Genomic DNA, 21108 nt, shown 5'->3' on the forward strand with positions numbered 1-21108 from the left:
ACCAGCACTGGGACAAGATAAGAGGTTCAGAAAGAACTGTGCTGAGAAATGACACCTGTCCTACTAAACTAATAGCAATAAAGCCCCCTTGATACCAAAACATATTACAGAAGCAAGAATTGACTGGTGACTGAATGGTTAGTAAAGGCAAAAATGTTCCCCCTACAATGTAAAGAGGGTTAAAAAAAACCCACCACACACACATCCTACAAATTTAACTTCACCCTATACAAACACATTACTGAACCATTTTTGGGTTTATGACTGGATTGTAAACAATTAGCAGCTGAGAATGGGAAGCAAGTGGGTCACACTAGACGGAGGGAAAACCCATCTATAGGCAAAGGAAGACTCCCTTCTAGAGAATCCCAGAATTCTGTCCTGCAAAGCCCTTGAGCAAGAGTGCATCTGCATAAGAACTGCCAGTCCAGATCAGATTCAAGGTCCATCTAGCCCAATACTCTCTTGCAAATGACATTATCAGACGCTTCAGAGGAAGGTGCAGAGAATGGCTATGGAATAACCTGCCCACAAGGGAAGTTCCCTCCCTAATCCTTAGAAGTTAACTCTGCCAGCAGGATTTACTTGTCTCACTGCAATCTAAACCAGCCCTTGATTTGCAGTTGTTGATTTCTACCAGGAAGAGATTCACAATAGGCTTTACAAAGACCCAAGAATGTCATCGGATGCTTAGAATGAAACCTGTTAAACATCCCAGGTGCAAGCCATTGTCTCTATAGGCAGAGACAGCTCTTCCTCCACTGGATTCTACCACAGAACTAGCCAGAGGTGGCAGCATAGGAATTAGTGCAGGTTTCCTAAAGCAACTCATTCCCAGGTCAGTCATGAGACAATTTCTGCAGCTCTTCCTGATAGGCAAATGTCAACTGCAAAACCAGAGTGAAAATGCTACTCAGATCTAACATTACACTGACCTCTGATGTAAGAGGGTAATCATTAAATCCATGACACAGCCATTTGAATCAAACTGTATTACAGACAAATTGCTCAAGGCATGATAAACTCTGTAGAATAATATCAGGGCGAGTCAAGACATCATGACCCAGCTAATACAGTCTTATGTAAAACTCTTATTCCTGAACTTCAGTTCGCATCCTACCTGTTCCCCTCCCATATTGACCAACAGCTCCGTGCCATCAGGACTGAAGGTGACGTATGTGGCTACTAAAACTCTCAGCCGGTTGTTGTAGTCTGGTAGCTTCACTGGAAGGTGCCCTGCAGAGAAGAAAGAAACTCTAGCATAGTTTACTTGCTTAACTGGTAGCCCTCCACGTCTTCTGCTCCACACTGGCCACCATGTGTTGTGGGAGACTGCTGAAAGAGAGCACATGAATGAAATGCAGTCACATTCCAAGCTATTTCCCAGTTTTCTACTGCTGTGTATAACAAGTCTTTACATCACTCTCTGAGGTGCTCTAACCTAAGGCAGGAAGACTTGCCCTCAATCTTACACAGCCATCCTTTTAGGGCCTCTTAAAGAAGCCCTCTGGCATGGCTATGCCCAGGTGTAAAGGAATCAGCCCCTGAAAACTGGTGTTTGCAATCCAGCTAGGATCTAAAGACAGCCAGACACTGCTTCAGTGAGAATATCCTGAAGCTCCAGCCATTCACTGGAGTCAGCCACTGTCTGATTCATGGAAGACTCCATTTGAATTTCATTATTTTTCAGCTCTCTAATAATGTTTCTGTGTCTTGGTTCATTGGCACAGCAGAATACGGGCTTCTTGAACACATTGTGCATTAACTGCTCAGCCCACACATGGGTTCTCATGCTTCAGATAGACCGGAGAAGCGTTGAATGGCCAACACAGAAGGATTAAGAACATTAAGGGACCCTATGGTGGGACCTTATTACAAATAAGGCTTTCCAAGGGTACGATTCTGATCCTTTTTAATGGATCCGTTTCCCAGTTGGACTTGTAGTATTCACTCTGGTTCAGAGCAGTGGTTCAGACCAATCTATATTAGGGGCTTTGGCAAAAAAAACAAAACAAAAAACAAAAAAACAAAAAAGGAAACAAACAAAAAACATACGGAGTGATTAGTGCTGGCGAAGGGCACAGAAAAACAGGTGCCCATTTCTCCACGAGACAGGTACTGAATGAGGCCATGCTTCCCCCTCTAAAGGAGAGTTTAGAGTCTCTGTGGTTTATTCAGTTCTTGACTCTGCAATGAAGCTGATTAAAAGGGGACAGCTGTAGTGTAGCAGAGTGGTGACAGCAGCTTGTTCATGTAGACTGGTCAACATACATCAGTAGGCCAAGCTCATTAGCAATCTACATCAGGTGTGAATCCAACCCAGAAATGAGAGGGGATCTATACCTATCCGTCCCTCCCCAGGTTAATTAATGCATCAGTATTTTATAGCCTTGCAGGATAGCAGAGCAGGACAGTCCTAGTTTTCATAACATAATAGCCGGTGAGGCTTGGAGGCACATGCAACTGATTGTAAGCTCTCTTGGGCAGTTTTTTGGTGCTGCATCTGATCACTGACCCTAGCTCCTAGGCACTGCCAGATAAAAATATTGGTCATATGACAGTAGTTGTACCTGCCACATAGTACTGCGCCGCACCATCCGGAAGGGGTTTCTGCCGGTCACAGAACGTGTGGACTCCCGCTGAGGGACTCTGCTTCATGCTTTTTCTAGCCAGAAGGGAAAGTGGTTTTATGATTACAACACTCAACTGCCTGAGTTCAACTTGTCCTGAGATGCATTCTTTCTTTGCACGTAAGAAAGCGTGTGACAGTTGAGCAACTGCAAACCTGCCCCGAGCCACCACAAGAGTGCTAGGCAGTTCCACTTACCTGTGCGTAAAGGATGCTGGGGGAAGAAAACTTAGTACCATTGCACAGCTGAGAAGGATGATCGCCAGCTCCTCTGGATGCCCCATTCCCACCATGCAAGGCCTCTTTCAGGTCTCGTGTTACTCACTTCCCTGTCGAGAAGGTCCTACGAGTGACGGTGGCCATTACCTGTGGTTGTGGATCATGCGTATGTCATAGAGCCGTACAAAGGGCCCACTGGCTCCCACCGCTAGGTAATTGTTATCCTGGGGGTTGACAGTGAGACACTTGGCTTCCACCAGCTGCCCACAGTATTCGGTCAGGTCTATCAGGACTTCTGAGCGTTTGCTGTTCTCTCGCAGATCATACTGTCTACAGGGCAAAAGGAAAACTTCGTTAACCAGTGCCCAGGAAGAACCAAGGCAGCAATAGAAGGGAGTTTAGCTTGATCACCATGGAAAGCAGAGGAAGAATTCAGATACTGCCATGTTATTAATGCTAAATAGTGACCATCCAGTCCTGTAAAATCTAGGTGTCTGAGGAGGAAAGAGGACACCCTTCCCCTCCAGGTCTGTTACTGCAGAACCATCACACGAATGCTTCTAGAGTCCCAGGTTACTGGGAGCTCCTTGATTTGATGAACTAAGCCTTGACACCAGGATAACCAACATTTTCTGCTGACAAGTCTGTATTACATGGGAATTTATCTAGCACCAATGAGAACTCACAGAGTCATGACCTACCACACACCCAGAGTCCAGTATTAAACCTGGAATAAATAAAATCTTTAAGGGTAGTATCTTTAGTTGTTCTAGAGTCTTAATGAGGGTTCTGGAGGAGAATCTCACAGGACATTGCATCTACCTTCCTCTGCTCCTTCTGATGGAGATAGTGTAGAACTGATGAATGAAATGGTTTTTAATTATTCACTTTATTAATGTAACTTCATAAGTAAAGTTTTATGAATGAAACAACGATCATTCATAAAACTGGTTACCCCCAATAACTGGCTAATTGACAATAAAAATGCTTGTTAGGAGCCATAGCTGTTCAGTCAGCTGCCTTTGTAAGTTTCACTATCAATCCAATTCCTGCTTAAATCACTGAGACTTGCACTGTTTCAGTATTGTAACTTCTGTTCACCATTTATTACACTTGTTTACATTGTAACTTCTGTTCACTGTTTGCCATATTGTAATTCAATCCCCATTTTAAAATGTTTACTCCATTTTGTAAAAGCTTCCTCCAACCTTCATTTTTGCAAACCCTGCTGTAATCTTAGCTTAGTTTAGATGTGTGAATGAGGCATGTATGGATGATGAAATCAACCTCCAGCCCCAGCCTGTCCTGATGAAATAAAGTTCAAACACCAACGGCTGAAGATACAGACAAGAGCCCTAACGAAGTAAAAAGAGTTCGTCCTAAAAAGAAAACGTACAATAGAAGGAAGATCAAAGCCAGGTCCGAGGCTGAAAAATCAAGTCTGCATTTGACAGGTGATCAATCACCAAACCCAGAGGCAGCGTGACACAGCAAGACCTATAGACTCTGGATTCAAACTAAAGCCTACAAAAAGGATGGGCGAGATAGAAGACTTTGGAGGGTAACATTCTGCTGCCAACATGGAAGGGCATCGGTGCATGCCCAACAGAGACCCAGCTCGTCCTTGTGCCCAGCTTTCCTGGCCAGTTAGCCGCCACAAGCTACGAACCCAAGCTGCAAAAATCAAGCCACGAACTCAAGCTATGTTCAGGACTGGTAACTATGCAGCAGCTGCAGAACATCTGATGGATGTGTGTATGTGTGTGTATTATAATATATATATATATATAATATTAGGTATAATGTGTGTGTATAAGGATTAAGATATCATAATAAATGTGGCATCTTTGTCTTGCCCCCTGAAAAGATCCTGTGTAGTTTTGTCTGTATAACAATAGGACTGTTCTTCTCTCACCTCTCATTTTCTGTAACAGGAAATGTCCTCCCCTTTTCCTCTATTTATGAAAAAAAGATACCCTTTATTTCGAGCTGAACCATTCAGATTTGGGGGGGAAGGGTTGAGAGAGAGAGAGAGAGAGAGAGAGAGAGAGAGAGACTAGACCAAGCTCTTTGGGGCAGGAATTTTCTCATTACATGTGTACAGCTCCTAGCACAATGGGGCCCTAACCTGTTGGCCTCTAGGCACTACAGTAATATTAAAAATCGAAGATAGGGCCTCTCATCCATCCACACAGCTAAAACTCTACTCCAAGTGCTCATCCTTCTTTATGCAAAGACAATTTTCCTAGCCAGTCATATCACCCCTCTCTGCATCTCTCTCCACTGCCTCCCCTTTCTCTAACTCAAAACATAAGCTAAGGGCATGTCTTCACTGGCAACGTTAAAGCACTGCTGCAGCAGCGCTTTAATGTGGCTTGTGTAGTCACGGCATAGCGCTGGGAGAGAAAAAAACCCTACACGAGGGGCATAGGTCCCAGCACTGGTGCACTGTCTATACTGGCACGTTACAGCGCTGAAACTTGCATCATTCAGGGGGTGTTTTTTCAAACCCGAGTGAGAAAGTTGCAGCGCTGTAAAGTGCCAGTGTAAACAAGCCTCAGTCTCTTCACTTTCAAGGTTCTTTGCAATCAATCCCCACCTTACTTCTCTCTCATTCACCATTGAGCGTCAACACTCACCACTAGCTGGCCCACAATACCAGCCTCCATTGCCCAGTTGTTAACTTTTCAAACAAGCAACTTTTGCAGTCTCCCATCCCATGCTGCCCCTCACATTTGGGAGGAGCTCCCCAGAAACATCCAAGAGGCTACCTCACTAGCCACCCTTCAAATCCCTCCTCAAAACTCTTCTTTGCCACGAGGCCTACCAAGTACTTGACAACCGTTAGGTGGCTGGTGTGCTGAGACCACTGCCCTATCACCAATATTGTCTCATTGCTTCCTTGTACCCTCGCCTACTGTATCCATCTGTTGTTGGTCTTATACTTAAATTGTAATCCCCTTCAGGCAGGACCAACTTTTTGTTCCGAGTACAGCGCCTACCATAATGGGGTCCAGGTGAATGACTAGGGCTACGGCAATACAAATAATAAATAAGGTCACAAGAAGCAGACAGTGTCAGTAATAGTCAAACCAGTGAACCAAAGTTCCCCTTCATTTATTAACAGAACTGTGCCAACCCAACAGGAAGGGGCAGGGAACTGAGTGAACTGAGGGTGTCAGTGACCACTCAAGCAAGACTACTCTGATAAAGGTCTCTCACAGCACCAAGAGCTACTCCCCAGAATGAGCACCAAAGCTTTTTACCGGATGAGCCCATCCTCTGCTGCGCTCCAGAAGGTGTTGGGCCACATTGGGGCCGTGGCAATACGCTTGACCCTGTTGGTGTGGTCACCAAACATGTGGATGGTTTCCTTGACAGTCAAGTCATGAACATGCACCTTGGAGTCTGCAGCTCCGGTGATGAGGATCCGATCCCCTGAATGTGGCAAGAACTGTGGAAGGAAGGACAGGGATTCAAACCTGGAAGAGCTTTAGACATTTCAACTGCCACTTTACAGTCATCCAACCTTAGTCAGTTATAGCCTGGCCGCGGCTGCGTCTCCCTTTGCAACAAGCTGCTGTAGCTACAGTTACATCCTGAAAGAGCTTGGATCACAACAGGCAACAATGCAGTAGAACAGGAGCTCCTGGCTGGGAAATCAAAGCTTTATGGATGGCAGGTCATTCTTATTTGAAACAGGCCAAGCAACTCTTGCCTTCTTGCAGCATTTACAGAGAAGGCAAGACTGAGTCTAGATTGTAGGGCTCTGCATGCAGCCAACTCTGGCTACCACTCAGCATAACACAAGTGACCATCTCCAGTTTTCCTTCTGGAAGGAGGGATGGTTTGACAGCAAATTCTTCCTCCATTTAAAGACATCTGTTACATTGCACAGGGCGATGTAAGCCACTCCCAACTGCAGCAGAGCAGCGATCAAAAACCACGTGGCCAGATATCTATGTAAGGTTCTTATATGGTGCTCATTAATGTAATAATGGAGCACCTCTCAATCTTTTTAATCCTCACAGCACCCACAGTGAGGTAAGGAAATGCTATTATCCCCAGCTGTAAAATGGAGAAACTGAGGCACACTCGAGTGACTAAATGGTTTGCCCAAGGCCCCACAGAATGTCTGTGAGGAGCAGGGAACTGAACATAGGTCTCCCGAGTCCCAAGCTAGCACCCTAAACACTGGATCATCCTTTCTCTATGCACGTGGAGTAACCTTCTGTAATTACGTATGTTCCATGCATATGCTTACTGTACAAGTCTCTAAGTCTCCAACAACGTGACACACAATGCAGTTCTCTGGCATATAGCCACCACTGCCAGTATTTATATGGATATGTGACCAAGCTCAGAGAACTGCACAGGCTGAGATGCAGAATGCTACATCTAATATAACTTTTCCTAATACTGGAAGTCTTCAAATTTAGTACTCTCTGGAGAACTTGCTTATGGAAAAATATTCCTCAGCAACAAGTTATTTTCATGCAAATCATAAACACCGAGCCCCATCTGGCTATGCCCTCTTTCCACCTCTCGTTTTCAAACGCACACTTGGAGCCCCACTCACCTTGACAGAGAAGATATTCGCAGTATGCCCTGTGTGCATAGAAAGAAGCTTCTTGTGATGCAGGGGATCCCAGACAATGGTATGCTGGTCATCGGAGCCAGAAGCCAGCAAGCTGAAAAAAAACCAAGAGAGCAGAGTGCTACAAGCATTGCTCCATTCCCAGCTGTGATTAGCTGCTCATTCACTCATCCTGTCAGCCCACATCCCGTCATTCACAACTGGTCCTCAAATGTGCCCCACACCAGAATCCATGCAGTGATTCATAAGCATGTGTGTCAGGAGAAGCAGGCACAAGTGGCAGAACTGGCCTACTTCAGCAGAAGAGGCATGGAACAGGTGACCAGACGGTGATGCCAACAGATGCCATGACCTTCAGCCTGAGAACTACTCCTTGGAGCCAAATTCCTCCCTCAAGTACATGAAACTCCAACTGACTTGTGGATTTGGGTGAGGACCACAGGACAGAATGTAGGCCGTGGTAATTGGCTCAAAACACAGTAGAGACTTTCCCTTACACTTATTTCCCAGGTGGATATTGTTTACTTCACTTGTGCTAGTTATTAAACACAAATGCTTTAGCATATGATAGTGCAGAGAAGGAGGTTATTAGATGGAGAGAGGGACTCTTCCACCCTCTACCCCTACACTCTGCTTCCCCACCAGAGAAGCACTCAGACTACAGCGTAGGGGAAAAAAAAAAAAGAAAGAAATCCACCACCCCAGCCCCATATAAGGGTACAAATCCCAAAGATCCACTGTGCCACAACCCTAGTTAAGTGGATGGGACTCTAGCCCTCTATGGAAGAGGATCCTTCACTTGCCATCCAGCCCGTTTCCTTTACAAACTCACAAGAGGAGCATTTCCAGACGTAGCCAACAAAATAAGCCTTGTTTCTAAAATCTGGGATGTATAGTTCAAAACCTTTAGCCTTCGCCCTCATTCACTTCACTGGGAAGAGAAAGTGACCCCTTATGATAAGATGATCCTCAGCCCACTCATGGGAGAGTTTAGGCTATCAGTTTGTTCATCCTGAATCGAGACACATACTCACTCTCCTTTCTCATTCCATTCTAGACAGTTGACGCATCCAGAGTGACCCTGAGCAAAGAAGGGAAGAGAATGTTACACAAACTGCAGACTTATCAAGGACTATTATGAAACAAGGACATAGCAAGCACCCCACACAACTTGTTCTGATGTAAACAGCTTTCCATTTCAGACACCCCTACCCACACCTCAGACAGGCACCTCCAGGAAAGAAAGGCATGCTCTAGCTTGTTGGGAAAAATAATAATTTACAACTGGATACAATAGCAGCTCAGCCTTCGAGGCTAATGCAGAGATACTGCTGCACACAAGGAAAGGTGACTTTGTTTCAAAAGCTCTTGGCTAGGCTGAGAATCATGTGCACAGATCCTTGGGGCATGCAGGGAAGATGTGCTTTCATTACCTCCCTTTGAGAAGCATCTTGCTTTTGGGTGAATGTGCAATATACTTCCAGCCTATCTAACAAAGGATTACAAAAGGAATGGCTGGAGTGCCCCGTCAGCATTTTGGGAGGTTGGGGGTGGATTTAGGGAGGAGAGAAAGATGGAGTTGAAGAGGGGTGTAGGAGGAAAAAAAAATCTGAATTTGTACCAATGGGAAGACAAACTCTCAAAGATTTGTAATCTGTTTCGGGAGCGTCAGACTGCAGTGTGACAGTTCATTTATTGGTTTCTAAGGCACTTGCTGCAGTCACAAATATCACAGGAAGAAGTCAGGGCATGAGACTGAACTAGGAGAGGTTTGCCTATATCAAAAACAACTATGAGTAGGATTAGTGCCTGTCCCGGGTACAAGACAGCTGGTGTAAGGTGCATTAGTAGAGTCATGTACGCTCTAACCTACTACACTGTTCCTGGCTCTAGCATAGTGCTAGAAGTGCCCCATATTGAGGGCACAAAAGAGAGTGTACAAGTCTACAGAGCTCAGACAGGTGTGTGTTACGCAGTTTAATGTGGAACAGGAGGGTAGTTTAGTTCTTCTTGCACTGCTCACTTACCTGCAACTCAGCTTCCAGGCCCAGGCGTCGGATGAATGGGTCAGTGACGTGATAGTGCCGCTCAAAGCCCAGGGCGCCCTTCTCCTACGTGAAGGAAAACCACCACACTTACTACAGCAAGCACAGAACACTCCCTTATCCCGCACATTGAAAAACACACACAACCTCCCTCCCAAAATGGGCCATGGCACCAGCCAGATGCCTTTCCGCTGGCAAGGGCACAGTTTTCTTATCAGCGTGAAGAACACTCATGCACAGGGTACTTTGTACTCTCCAGTTCAGAAAGAGAGAAGCCATCATTTCACCACTATTCATGATAAAACCCCAATTGCCAGACACCCGAGATAGGAATCAGGGTGACCCAAGGAAAAGAAAAACAGGGTTGCCTGTTTTATATTTTTTGCCAAAAAGATACACCCAAGAGTTTGAAGAAGGAGGTCTGATCTTTTGGCAAGAACAAGCTGAAGGCCAGAAGCTTCAAGTCACAGCTGAAGGATAAACACAAGCACTAGATTAGAGCTATTCAGAAAAGCTACCATGACACATACAACCCTGTCCTGAAGGGCCAAGTGTCATTTTACTACAAAATCCGCACTTGCATTTTCACTGTTCCAAGGCTATTCTCAGTCTTCCCAAGACCTTTAACCACTAGACAGGAGCTAGTTGGGGTATTGAACTGGACAGCCTTCTTTGCCTCACAGACAGAGGAACAGAACCGAGGCACACAACTGCAGTACCATTAGCACAGGCTGTTCCACAGAGAAGAGAACAGTTACCACAATGCTGTGCCAATACAAACGAAGAAGAGGAGGAAAATGAAGGACGGTTGTTTCCCTGTGTTCCTTAATGAGATCATAGATAGGTTAGTAGTTGGCTCGGATGAAGGGAGACTAACTGCAGAGGCCGTATATTCCTAGTTACACCATATATCACCCTAACTCTTTATTCATGAAATGCAGAGAGGCTCTGCACTATTAAGCTTCTTATATAGACCTTGTGACCACAGTATCTGAGCCCCTTCTGGAAGTATGTTCAGCAACAAAATCCACACCCGTCATGTGTAGTTCTCTCTCCCCCACAAGGATAAATGTGTTTTTAGATAATTTGATAGAATACATGTATACTGCTTGTACTTGCAAAAGCAAGCTCAAGAGTGTGCACCTTGCACTTGGAGCAGAAAGTCGCAGGGTCTGATGGTTAATTCCTGTGGAAGTTCATTCCACACTTTTGGATCGACCCTGGAGAAAGCTCCACTCCCATGTCCGAATGGGGTCTACCCTTGGTGAGCATAGTTCCGTTGTGCTTGAAGAACAGAACTGTGCAGATGGGTTGCCAACACCAATTCAAAAATACAGGAGAAACCCAGAGGTCCAGGGGCTGCTAAGGCATGATTGAGGGGTGGCTGGGCCAAAGTTGAGTGGCACTGTGACCCTGTGCACCAGATCAAGTTGCCAACCAGTAGCACTACCCTAGTTGAAGTTTGGGATAAAAGGTGTCTGTCCCCCACTAAATCAGCACAAGACAATATTTTATTTAAATAAGGGACATCCCTTATAATACAGGACTGTTGGCAATCTTACCTGAAGTCCTTGCCTGGAGCTTTAGACAATCTTTTAAGTATCCTGAGCCCAAACCACTGAGCACCTAGCACTTTAGTCTAGAGAGCGTGGCAGAGCAGCACGTGTATACTTTAGTGCAGTGGTTTTCAAATTACAGGTCCCCACCCAGTACTGGGTTGTGGAATGTAAGGTGCTGGGTCGCAGGGGCTCTGGTCAGCATTGGCGACCAGGCTGTTGAAAGTCCCATCAATGGTGCTGCCAGACTAAGGCAGGCTAGTCCCTACCTGTTTGGACACCGTGCTATGCCCTGGAAGCCGCCAGCAGCAGGTCTGGCTCCTAGGTGGGAGGGGGGCACAAGGCTCTGTGCGCTTCCCCTACCCTGAGCATCAGCTCTGCACTCCCATTGGCTGGGAACCGGCCAATGGGGGCTGGGGGGCAACAGCTGCGGGCAAGAGCCACGCGGAGGTGCTTGCATGCCTCCGCCTAGGCACCAGACCTGCTGCTGGCCGCTTCCAGGGCGCAGCGTGACCCGCAATGCCAGGACAGGCAGGAAGCCTGCCTTAACACCCCTGCTGCGCCACTGACTGGGAGCCACCTGAGGTCACAGGCACCAACTTTTGTTGGCACCAGTGGGTGCTCGCGCCCCCCCCCGCCCCTGGCCCCGCTCAACTCCGCCCCCTCCCTGCCCCATTGGATCCCTCCCCAAATCTCTGCCCTGGCCCCGCCTCTTCCCCAAGCACCACCGCATTCCTCCTCCTCCTCCCCCCTCCCTCCCTCCCAGGCTTGCACGAAACAGCTGTTTAGCGGCGCAAGTGCTGGGAGGGAGGGGGGAGAAGCAGGACGTGGCAGCCGGCTCAGGGGAGGAGGCGGAGGTGAGCTGGGGGGGGGCGGATCGGGGAGCTGCCGGTGGGTGCTCTGCACCCACCAAATTTTCCCCATGGGTGCTCCAGCCCTGGAGCACCCATGGAGTCAGCACCTATGCCTGAGATAAGCCTGCACCCCAACCCCATGCCCCAATCCCTTGCCCCAGCCCTGAGCCCCCCCAAACCCAGAGCCCCCTCCTACACCCCAAACCTCTCATCCCTGGCCCCACCCCGCAGCCCTCATCCCCACACCCCAAAGCCCTCATCCCCAGTTCCATTGGGTCATGAGCATCAACAATTTTCTTCAACTGGGTCGTCAGAAAAAAAAAAAGTTTGAAAGTCACTGCTTTAGTGGCCTACAATATGGCACCAACAATCAGGTTCCACTGCATTCTTCACTGTGGGCACAGGGCCATAGTGCAGGAAATTAAGTCAGAGCATTGGATGTTCTGCCCTCCTGCTCAGTACCTGGAAAGGAGGCAGTGCTAGCACGATTATAAGCTTGCATGTTTCATCCCATTCGCTTGCAAACATTTACAAATTTAAGACACAAACAATTTAAATACCATCCTACAACTCCAAGACACAATGGTAATGAGTGCCTTAGAAATACAGATACTAGCACGACACAACAGTTTAGGAAAGAAAAACGTTTTAAGTGTCCAGAGGAAACTGCTCAGGAAGTTAAAGAATAGAATTGTCACAGCTGAAACTTGGTCAGGACTTAGAGGTTAACACCTCTCATCTACTAAAGGGATTTTAATTTATCACAAGTCATCAGAACCTCTTGGGTGTCATCCAAGATGGTAACTCCATCAGTACAGTATCCCCAACACTATGCTTGGGGACTAGTTCAATATCTATCTACTCTGAAGAAAGTGCTGCCCTACCTAATCCACAGCACAACTTCCTGCAGCAAAGTTTCCCAGCCAAGTGTGAATCCTTCCCAGAGCGAACAAAATCACAGCAAGATATTTTGGGGGTAGGGTGAGGGAAATGGCAGATATTTAGTTCTGTGAGGACTATCCCCACAGACGCTCTCCTTACCCATCCACCAACCACAAATAAGACTCTTGAATGACACATACCTTGATCTGCCTGTGGATGAGGTCTCGAGTAATGTTTACTTTTGCCATCTTCTCACAATGAGGCAGACAAAAGAAAGCTATAGGAGGAGCTGCAGTGCATCCAAGCATTCCAACAAAGCAGAGATCCACAGTAAAGACATTTAATTACCTACAAACAGAGAAAGAAAAACTTAACAGGTCATGCTAATTAAGTGTTGTCTCCAACTAATGGCAGCGCTGAGCTCCCTTCCCAAAAAGAACTGGTGAGCCTCGAGCAAGGCTCCTCCACCTAGCACAGGAGTGAGAAGCAGCGACTCAGAAGGGAGATGGCTGACAGCAAGAGGGAAGCCCTGTCAGCAGCAGAGACCTTGAAAGTACTGAGGCTATCAAGGATGCAAGTCTGGGTTGGGGGTAGGAGAGACCCAAATCAGTGTAATAAGAGTACGTGGACTTTCGGGGCTAGTCTACACTAGAAGCACTACACCAGTGCAGCTGCACCGATTCAGTGCATCTGGTGAAGACGCTCCACGCCGACAGGAGTGAACTCTCCCATTGGCATAATAAAACCACCTCCGTGAGTGGCAGTAGCTATGTTGGCAGGATAAGCTCTCACCGGCACTTAGGTCAGAGTAACTTATATCACTCCGGAGGTGGCTTATTCACACCCCTGAGCGACAGACATTATACAGACATAAGTGATAGTGTGTACAAGCTCTTTCATATGTATGCTTTTAGGCTTTTGCTTCTAGCCAGGAGGCTCCATTTTAAAAGAAAAACAAATTGCAACTGAATGCAACCGATTATCACTACATTTGATTATGAACTACAGTAAATTACTAGAAGAGCCTAAGTGTTCCTTCGATATGATAAAGGCTGATTAGTCATCAGACATCGCTGCCATCTTGACAGTCAGATCAGCAACTGGTGACTTTTTGAATGCAAGAAGGGACCTGTTTTGAACAAACTAAACAAGATAATAAAGGTGGTTAATTTTCAGGGAGTAAATTAACATAACTTGCCTAAAGGCTTTGAAATTTGAGTCTCAGCATAGGAATGTGAAATACATTCTTGTGTCTCAATCCTGTTCCCCAACAGGAGGTTCAGCTGATGGAGTATAAATAAAACATCAGCTCCCAGTGAGGTTAACCTCATTCAGTTACTAAGGATGCTGTACCTGTCACTGTTTCAATATTTCTAAACCCAGCTTTGAAAGTTCAGGTTTTAATATACATTCTGTGTTATGGGGTACCAGAACTAAAGGTGACAGTCTCTTTAATGAGAGTTCATGAGTATTAATCTAGCTTGCTCTCAGTATACAACTCCAAATAAGGGTAACATTAAGGATCTTATTTAAACCTGTAAGAATCAGGAAATGCTAAGCAGAGATTGAAATTCAGGAATAACAGGGAAGTTAGAACACCTAAACATGAACTTTTTAGCAGTGCATAGCAGTCGATCAAATAAATAGGTCTTGCTGAGTGGTGTTGTGGAGAGAAGAAACAACAAGGTGGGATAGCCCGTCACCCCAGAAGTCTGGGAACAATTCCTAGAACAGATTAGGAGAGACACTGATTGTTATTGTCTTATTCTTACCTCTTTGCACACATCTTAAAACAAAATTTAGTAAATTCTGCACATCAGAAGTTCAGGGCTTGAATAGCAGAAGGTGCTGCAGATCAGGATGAGAAGAGGGGAGTTTGGACAGCATGTCTGTACTGTATCTAGGTATGGCCAACGCTACTGGGCCTTTGCTGAGTCTAGGCCGATGCAGTCAATTTGCCACTAGACATGCACACTCAATCCAGATTTTATTTACACATGAAGTGATACCAGACAGCTGGTGTGTATGCCCATTAAGAGACCTTACATTTTTAAGTGATCTTAACATTACCCATATTAATCCCACCTCCCAGACTCAGTGTTAAAAGGCAGCATTGTGAATGCATTCGAGTCATCAATATTTCTAACCGTGAGGTAAGATGATTAAACTATCAGATTTTTTAAACTAACCTCTGGTTATCCAGGCCAGTTTACCAACAATGTTAATAAATTCCTAAAGGGAACATAACATCATCTTCTGTGGTTAGCCCAGCAGCAAACCCAGTGGCAACAAATAAGATTGTCACACTCCATTCCAGATACTTTGTGCGGAACGGGGATGGGGAGTTGGCTCCTACTTCCCCTTCTATGCCCAACACTGGGCAAGGGAGATCAGCCTGACTCAGAGGCAGAACTGCAGGGCCCCCAGAAGCACAGGGCACCAAACCATTACTTGTGCCCAAGGCCAGTCCTGGGTAAAACACATCAATGTGCAAAACAAGCTACTTTGTCAGAGAAACCAGTAAAGACTGTTTCCAGTCAGTCACTTTTCTGCTAGGCTTTGAGTGAAGATAAGAGAATTTCTCCTGACTTCTCTGGGAAGGGAAGCTTCAAGTTTTGACAGACTGACTTTTCAGCAGTAAGCTTTACCTGTGATCTTTCCCACAGTACCTCCGCAGGCAATCTTTCCAAGCAATGGGTCTCTACCTGCACTTCTTCCAGAGTCAATCTCCATGGTTCACTCAACTTTACATTGCCTTGCCAGGCTACAAAACCCCCTATTCCCAGTGTACGGTTAGTACTCTATACCCCTTTGCAGTCCCTCACGAGTGCACCCCCAATGACAGCCTTCACTAATTACCTTCCCCCTCTCTGGTGAGAACCCCATGGTTCTACAACTCTGCCTGGGGAATCAGATCTCATTTCCAACAGTGGTTACATGACAGGCCCAACTGGATCTGGCATCTACAAAATAGTGACCTCCATGAACCTGTGACCAGTGGTAGAGAGAGTGGTTTTGAATCACTTTTTTGTAAATAGACATATGGTCCATTCACCCCAAGGTACATTGCACACAGATAAAAGGGTTAGTATCCCAAGAGGTCTGCACACCTGGGCCTTGCCTAAATCTTATCACTTCTTCAAAAACATAGGCAAGCCTGGCTGCCAGAAACACCACAGTGCCTCTGTCTCAGACTGACTGCCCTTGTTGCATTCTCTGCCTCTCAGTCTCTCCCCATGTAAGGCTGTGGTCAGTTGGAATGCCAAGCAGGTAAGCTGAGGTACATAAAAATATTAATAAAAATGCAGATCCCCCTCCTTCTCCACATAGGCCAACACAAACTGGCATTTTAGCCAAGCGTAGGGGACTTCCCAAATTCTGCAACTTGTTAAAAGTGGCCCAAGAAAGGCATTTACAGTTTCTTTAAAAGTTCCATTTATAAGTAAATCCCCCCCGCAATTTTGAACATCCTGAACAACCAGTTCGCTGAAGGAGCACAGAGACAAGCCAGTCATTCGCTATTTTTGAGAAAGTGGCCGGCTTTCAGGATTGAGTAATGAGATATGGAGCTTCTCAACTTGTTTGACCATTAAGACTCAGCTCAGTTTTGCTGTAACCAGAAGGGTGTTATGCTCAGCTGGCCAGCTGTTTGGAAGCTCATTTGGAATGAGTTTGGGAGGTCATAGTTTTGCTCTCAGTGGACAAGCATCCACATAACTGCCAATGAAGCCTTTTGTTAGGATTCTCAGAGCAGTCAACAGGGCTCAGCTACCCTTTTGCCTGTACTGGTGGTCATTCCAGGGCATGATTTAGGAATATTAGTGGGACAGGGTACATAAAAGCCCCACTGCTTCCCATGCTGTACCTGTTCTGCAGTAATATGAAGAATTTCTGCCTTCAGGTCTGCCAATTCTGTGTATCATCAGTACTAAATGTAAAAAAAAAAAAGGGAAAAGGGTAAGTTACTTTTACAACAAGATACGTGTCTTTGCAAAGGACTGTCCCAACTTAAAGTCACTATCACCACTGCACTGAACAATTTGCAGTTCTATTAAATACCTCCCCCCACCCCATCCCCCTTATCCCAGAAAAGACATTTGGCTGATACAAGAGCAAGAGGAATGGCTTGGGACAAAATGGTCAAGCTGGAAAGTATGAGAGTAAGCAGTTTACTTTTGCCCAGTAAGAATTTGGTCTTGATTTTGAATTTTATAAGATTTTAAACACTGGTCTGGAAGAATTTTGTAAGTCTGTGTGTCTTGGAAGCGGTGATGGTTTGGAGATAAAGTTTGAAAAATTGCTTTCTTCATCTACCGCTTCTGAAGACCTGTTGAGCAGTGAACCAAGTCTGCAAGATCCTAAATCCTTCAAGATAACATCTATCCAGTTGGACTGCAGGCCCTGAATTATCACCTATTGGTTTGAGAAGGGGACTGGGAACCAGGAACTCCCAACTTCTAATCCTAAATCAGACATGGTCTGTAGTCCTGGGAAAGTCAAAGAAAGTTAAGACTAGAAGAGACCTCAAGAGGTCATCTAGTCCAGCCCCCTGTACTGTACTGAGGCAGGACCAAGGACACCTAGATCATCTCTCAAAGGTGTTTGTCTAACCTGCTCTTAAAAAACATGGGGATTCCACAACCTCCCTTGGAAGCCTACTCCAGAGGTTAACTACCATTATAGTTCAAAAGTTTTTCCTAACATCTTATCTAAATTTCCCTTGCTACAGATTAAGCCAAATACTTCCTGTCCTACCTTCAGTGGACATGGAGAACAATTGATCATCATCCTCTTTGTAACAGTCCTTAACATATTTGAAGATTTATCAGGTTCCTCCCTGCCCCATCTTCTCTCAAGACTAAACATGCCTAGTTTTTTTTTAAACCTTTCTTCATAGGTCAGGTTCGCTAAACCTTTTATCATTTTTGTTGCTCTCTTCTGGACTCCCACCAATTTGTCTACATCTTTCTTAAAGGGTGCAGTGCTCAGAACTGGCCAAAATATTCCAGTTGAGCGCCCAACCACTGCCAATAGAGCAGGACAATTACCCACTCCTTTTAATACACCCCAGAATATTAGCCTTTTCCGCAACTGCATCATTGTTGAGTCATTTGATTTGTGATCCACTATAGCCCCCAGATCCTTTTCAGCACTACTACTGCCTTGCCGGCTATTGCCCATTTTGTAATTGTGTATTTGATTTTTTTCCTTCCTAAGCATAGTACTTTGCACTTGTCTTTATTACATTTCTTCTTGTTGATTTCAGACCAGTTCTCCAATTTGTCAAGGGAGGAGAGGATCAGAATTCAAAACTACAAGTAAAAGCAACCCCCCCAAACCCCCAATTTGACATCATCTGCAAATCACACTCACTTTCATCATATGTTTGATGCTTACCTAACCCACAAGAGTGTTGCATAGGCTAGCTGGTGTTTAAAGTGCTTTGCAGATAATGAGCGCTCTACAAGTGCTCATTATTAATAAACCGGAGTGCCACTCTGCTAGCCATGCTATCTTACTCTTAAGATTTAAAGATAATAGTCCCTGATTAATTTAGAAACAGATCCCAAAATAAAGTTTAGATTAAGGCTTTTAAACCTTATGGATCTCCTGGGAAGTACATCTAAGGGCTTCCAGTTATTTTGGCCAAATGGTTACTGGATGTCCCACAAAAGGGCATGCACATTTGTTACCCCCAACAGACTGTATCAGTCAATGTATGCTTCTCTAGCAGCAGGTCTCTCGGCCCATGTGGCTCATTTTTTAGATATTTCCTAGTTATTCAAAAAAGCATATTTTGTACCACCCCGGCTGAAATCTGTTTAAAAGCAAGCTGGTTTAATTTTGTTTATTTTATATATAGTTCTGAACCATATAGCTGGGAGTATTTTGTCAGGGAGGTGCTTGAATGTCCCCGGCATCATAATGCCCCACCGCAGTCTGTAGCAACAGCGCCTCAAGCTATGAGCCAGATCAGGCTACAAAACTCAGATGGGACAGAGACGTTGCAGGAAAAACCAAGGTGCTCCAGGAAGTACAGTGTGACCCAATACCTAATGGAAAAACCTCAGGCCATGCCCTGGAAGCCAGCTAATATTTAGAACTATAAGGGGCATCAGATCTACTTTTACAAGGCTTGGTTTAATACAACCACATTTTTCTTCATCCCACCTGTGACTCCAACTAGTTTCTACCATTTTCTTTCCTTTACTAGGAATCCCTTTTCATTCCCATCTCTTCATTCACTTTGTTTCTTTCCCTGCACTCCATATAGCATCCTCCACCAAGAGAGAAAGCACTAATTGATTTATTTTGTTACCTTAAGGTTCAGTATTAGCATCTCGGTCAGAGACAAGATCAGAAAGTCCGATACCCTCCATTTTCCTGATCTCTCCCCTCTAACCTCTAAAATAAGACTTTTTTCTGCTATGAGGTAGGGGGACTGGGTATGTCAAGGAATTAGTAGTGAGACAGAGCCTTCTCACCTTCAGGATCTGGGCTGGATTCAAACTAGTGACAATAGAGAATTAGTCACCACTGGCTTTTCGATGATTTGTGCAAAACAAGTGGGTGTGTTTCAGATCTGTTCCTAGTAGAGTATCCATGTCACAAAATCATCATCAGAATTTCCCCTCCCTGTTGGTAGTCTCAGAGAGGCAAAGCGGCAAATGCATTTAGAAGACCCTCAAGCAGGCACTGGCATCTCTTGGGAAGAGAGGATTGCTCCCTACCATTGTGCCACATTCTAGGGTAAACTTACACTATTACTACCAATGCAATATCTGTGCTGTGGGTAACTTCACTCTGGGTACATGCAACATTGAACTCTTATACTACTAAAAAAACTAAAGCAATATAAACAGGACAGGGTATTAGGCCACATCGGAACATATTTCCCATACAAATCTCATGCAGTTGTCCTTATGATCAACTCAGTTAATCCAGAACAGATTTTTCCTTCAATTACCTGCTGCACATCGTTCCACAAAGTCTGGAGATACTGCAGATGGGATTTCATCCTTACACTCTTCTCACACTCTTCCCCCATCCCCCCCCCCTTCCCCATCCTCTGTAGCACTTTTTCATAATTCATAACAGAACAATCCTGTGCAAGTGATGCTGGAGAACAGGCAAGGTCTAGAAAGGCAGCTGACACTTTGTGATGCTTGATCTCAAAGTTTGCAGCCAAAAGTTAATGATCAGCAGAATCCTACTGGCTTTGGCCTCACCAGCCTGCCAGTTAATGTTTGTGGAGTTACAATACTTTAGGAGCACAGACAGCAGCAGTTTCCGGGAAAGACACTCCCAAAGCACTCCACAAAAGAGAGTTACAAGATTTACCAGACTAGTTCACCCAGTGGTCCTGCTAATTGTTCAAGAACACTCTGTGCCTTCTTGGTAAACTCCAACTGTTCCCAGCAGGAGGAAGTCACTACAGTCAAAATGCAGATAGCTGTAGTTCTTGATCTGTTTTGTATCTCAGAATCCTACTAGATTTTTGTATGAACAGCAGATTTAGTTTAACCCATTAACTAGCTTTCCTCCCCCCAAATCACCCCTCCCACACACCTCTCTTATACATGCAGTAAGGTACACATGTATACAAAAGTTTCCTGTGAGTCTGACAGTTTTTGTACTTCAAAGTTAAAATCTGGTATCACTTACTCTTCAAAAAAGTTCTGCCAATGCCAAGTGAATAGGAGTCCACTAGGAAACCACAGAGGTTGTCATTAAATTAGTGATCTAATCCCAAACCTTTTGGACATAATTCAGGGTTTTCAGACTGTAAATCCAAGGCCAAAAAAAGGGGGGGGGCATTTTTTTGATTTCTACCTCCCCATGGTCCTTTCAGAAATACAATTTATCTCAAGGAAAAACTTCCACAACCTTCCCCCTCAACACACAAACTATTTTCACCCATCCAATACAAACTGGTACTCACCAATGCACTAGCTCCACCCACCTCTTTCCCCCATGCCTACCACAATGTCACTGCTCCTTGATAAGATTCCCTTTTTATGAGGCTTAGAAAGGTAGGGGAAATAAGCTAGTGAGGAGCAGAAACACAGCACGAGGTGCTGTCAGCAGCAGTCAACTCCTAGGGACAAGGGGAAAGAGAGAACGGGGACAGAGCTGCTATCTAACACTTCAACAATCTGGGCCATCAGCAAAAGAAGCTGGTTAGAATGGGATTGAGGCAGGTGGGAAAGCAGCTAGGGATTTGGCAGCACCAGCTCACAACATGGAGGGGTTCTTAGCTTTCTGCCATAGGGGAGCTTGGATGTGCCCAGAATGAAACTAACCCACACAACAGATACAGCATGGG

At 45.3% G+C, this 21108-nt stretch overlaps 1 protein-coding gene across 1 annotated transcript in view; it reads right to left on the reverse strand.

The window, feature by feature from the left end:
• Nucleotides 1-21108, reverse strand: part of WDTC1 (WD and tetratricopeptide repeats 1) — a 40324-nt gene that overhangs the window by 15634 nt on the left and 3582 nt on the right. The window contains exons 2-10 of the mRNA XM_044997881.1: nucleotides 16648-16710; nucleotides 12983-13130; nucleotides 9473-9556; nucleotides 8480-8526; nucleotides 7428-7539; nucleotides 6115-6302; nucleotides 2996-3178; nucleotides 2571-2665; nucleotides 1121-1236 (exon numbers count right to left, since the gene is read on the reverse strand). Coding sequence (XP_044853816.1) covers nucleotides 1121-1236; nucleotides 2571-2665; nucleotides 2996-3178; nucleotides 6115-6302; nucleotides 7428-7539; nucleotides 8480-8526; nucleotides 9473-9556; nucleotides 12983-13090 — 933 coding nt within the window. The 5' untranslated portion in view covers nucleotides 13091-13130; nucleotides 16648-16710. The remainder of the gene's footprint in view (nucleotides 1-1120; nucleotides 1237-2570; nucleotides 2666-2995; nucleotides 3179-6114; nucleotides 6303-7427; nucleotides 7540-8479; nucleotides 8527-9472; nucleotides 9557-12982; nucleotides 13131-16647; nucleotides 16711-21108) is intronic.

The sequence above is a fragment of the Mauremys mutica genome, chromosome 23, assembly GCF_020497125.1.
Source record: "Mauremys mutica isolate MM-2020 ecotype Southern chromosome 23, ASM2049712v1, whole genome shotgun sequence".
NCBI lineage: Eukaryota > Metazoa > Chordata > Testudines > Geoemydidae > Mauremys > Mauremys mutica.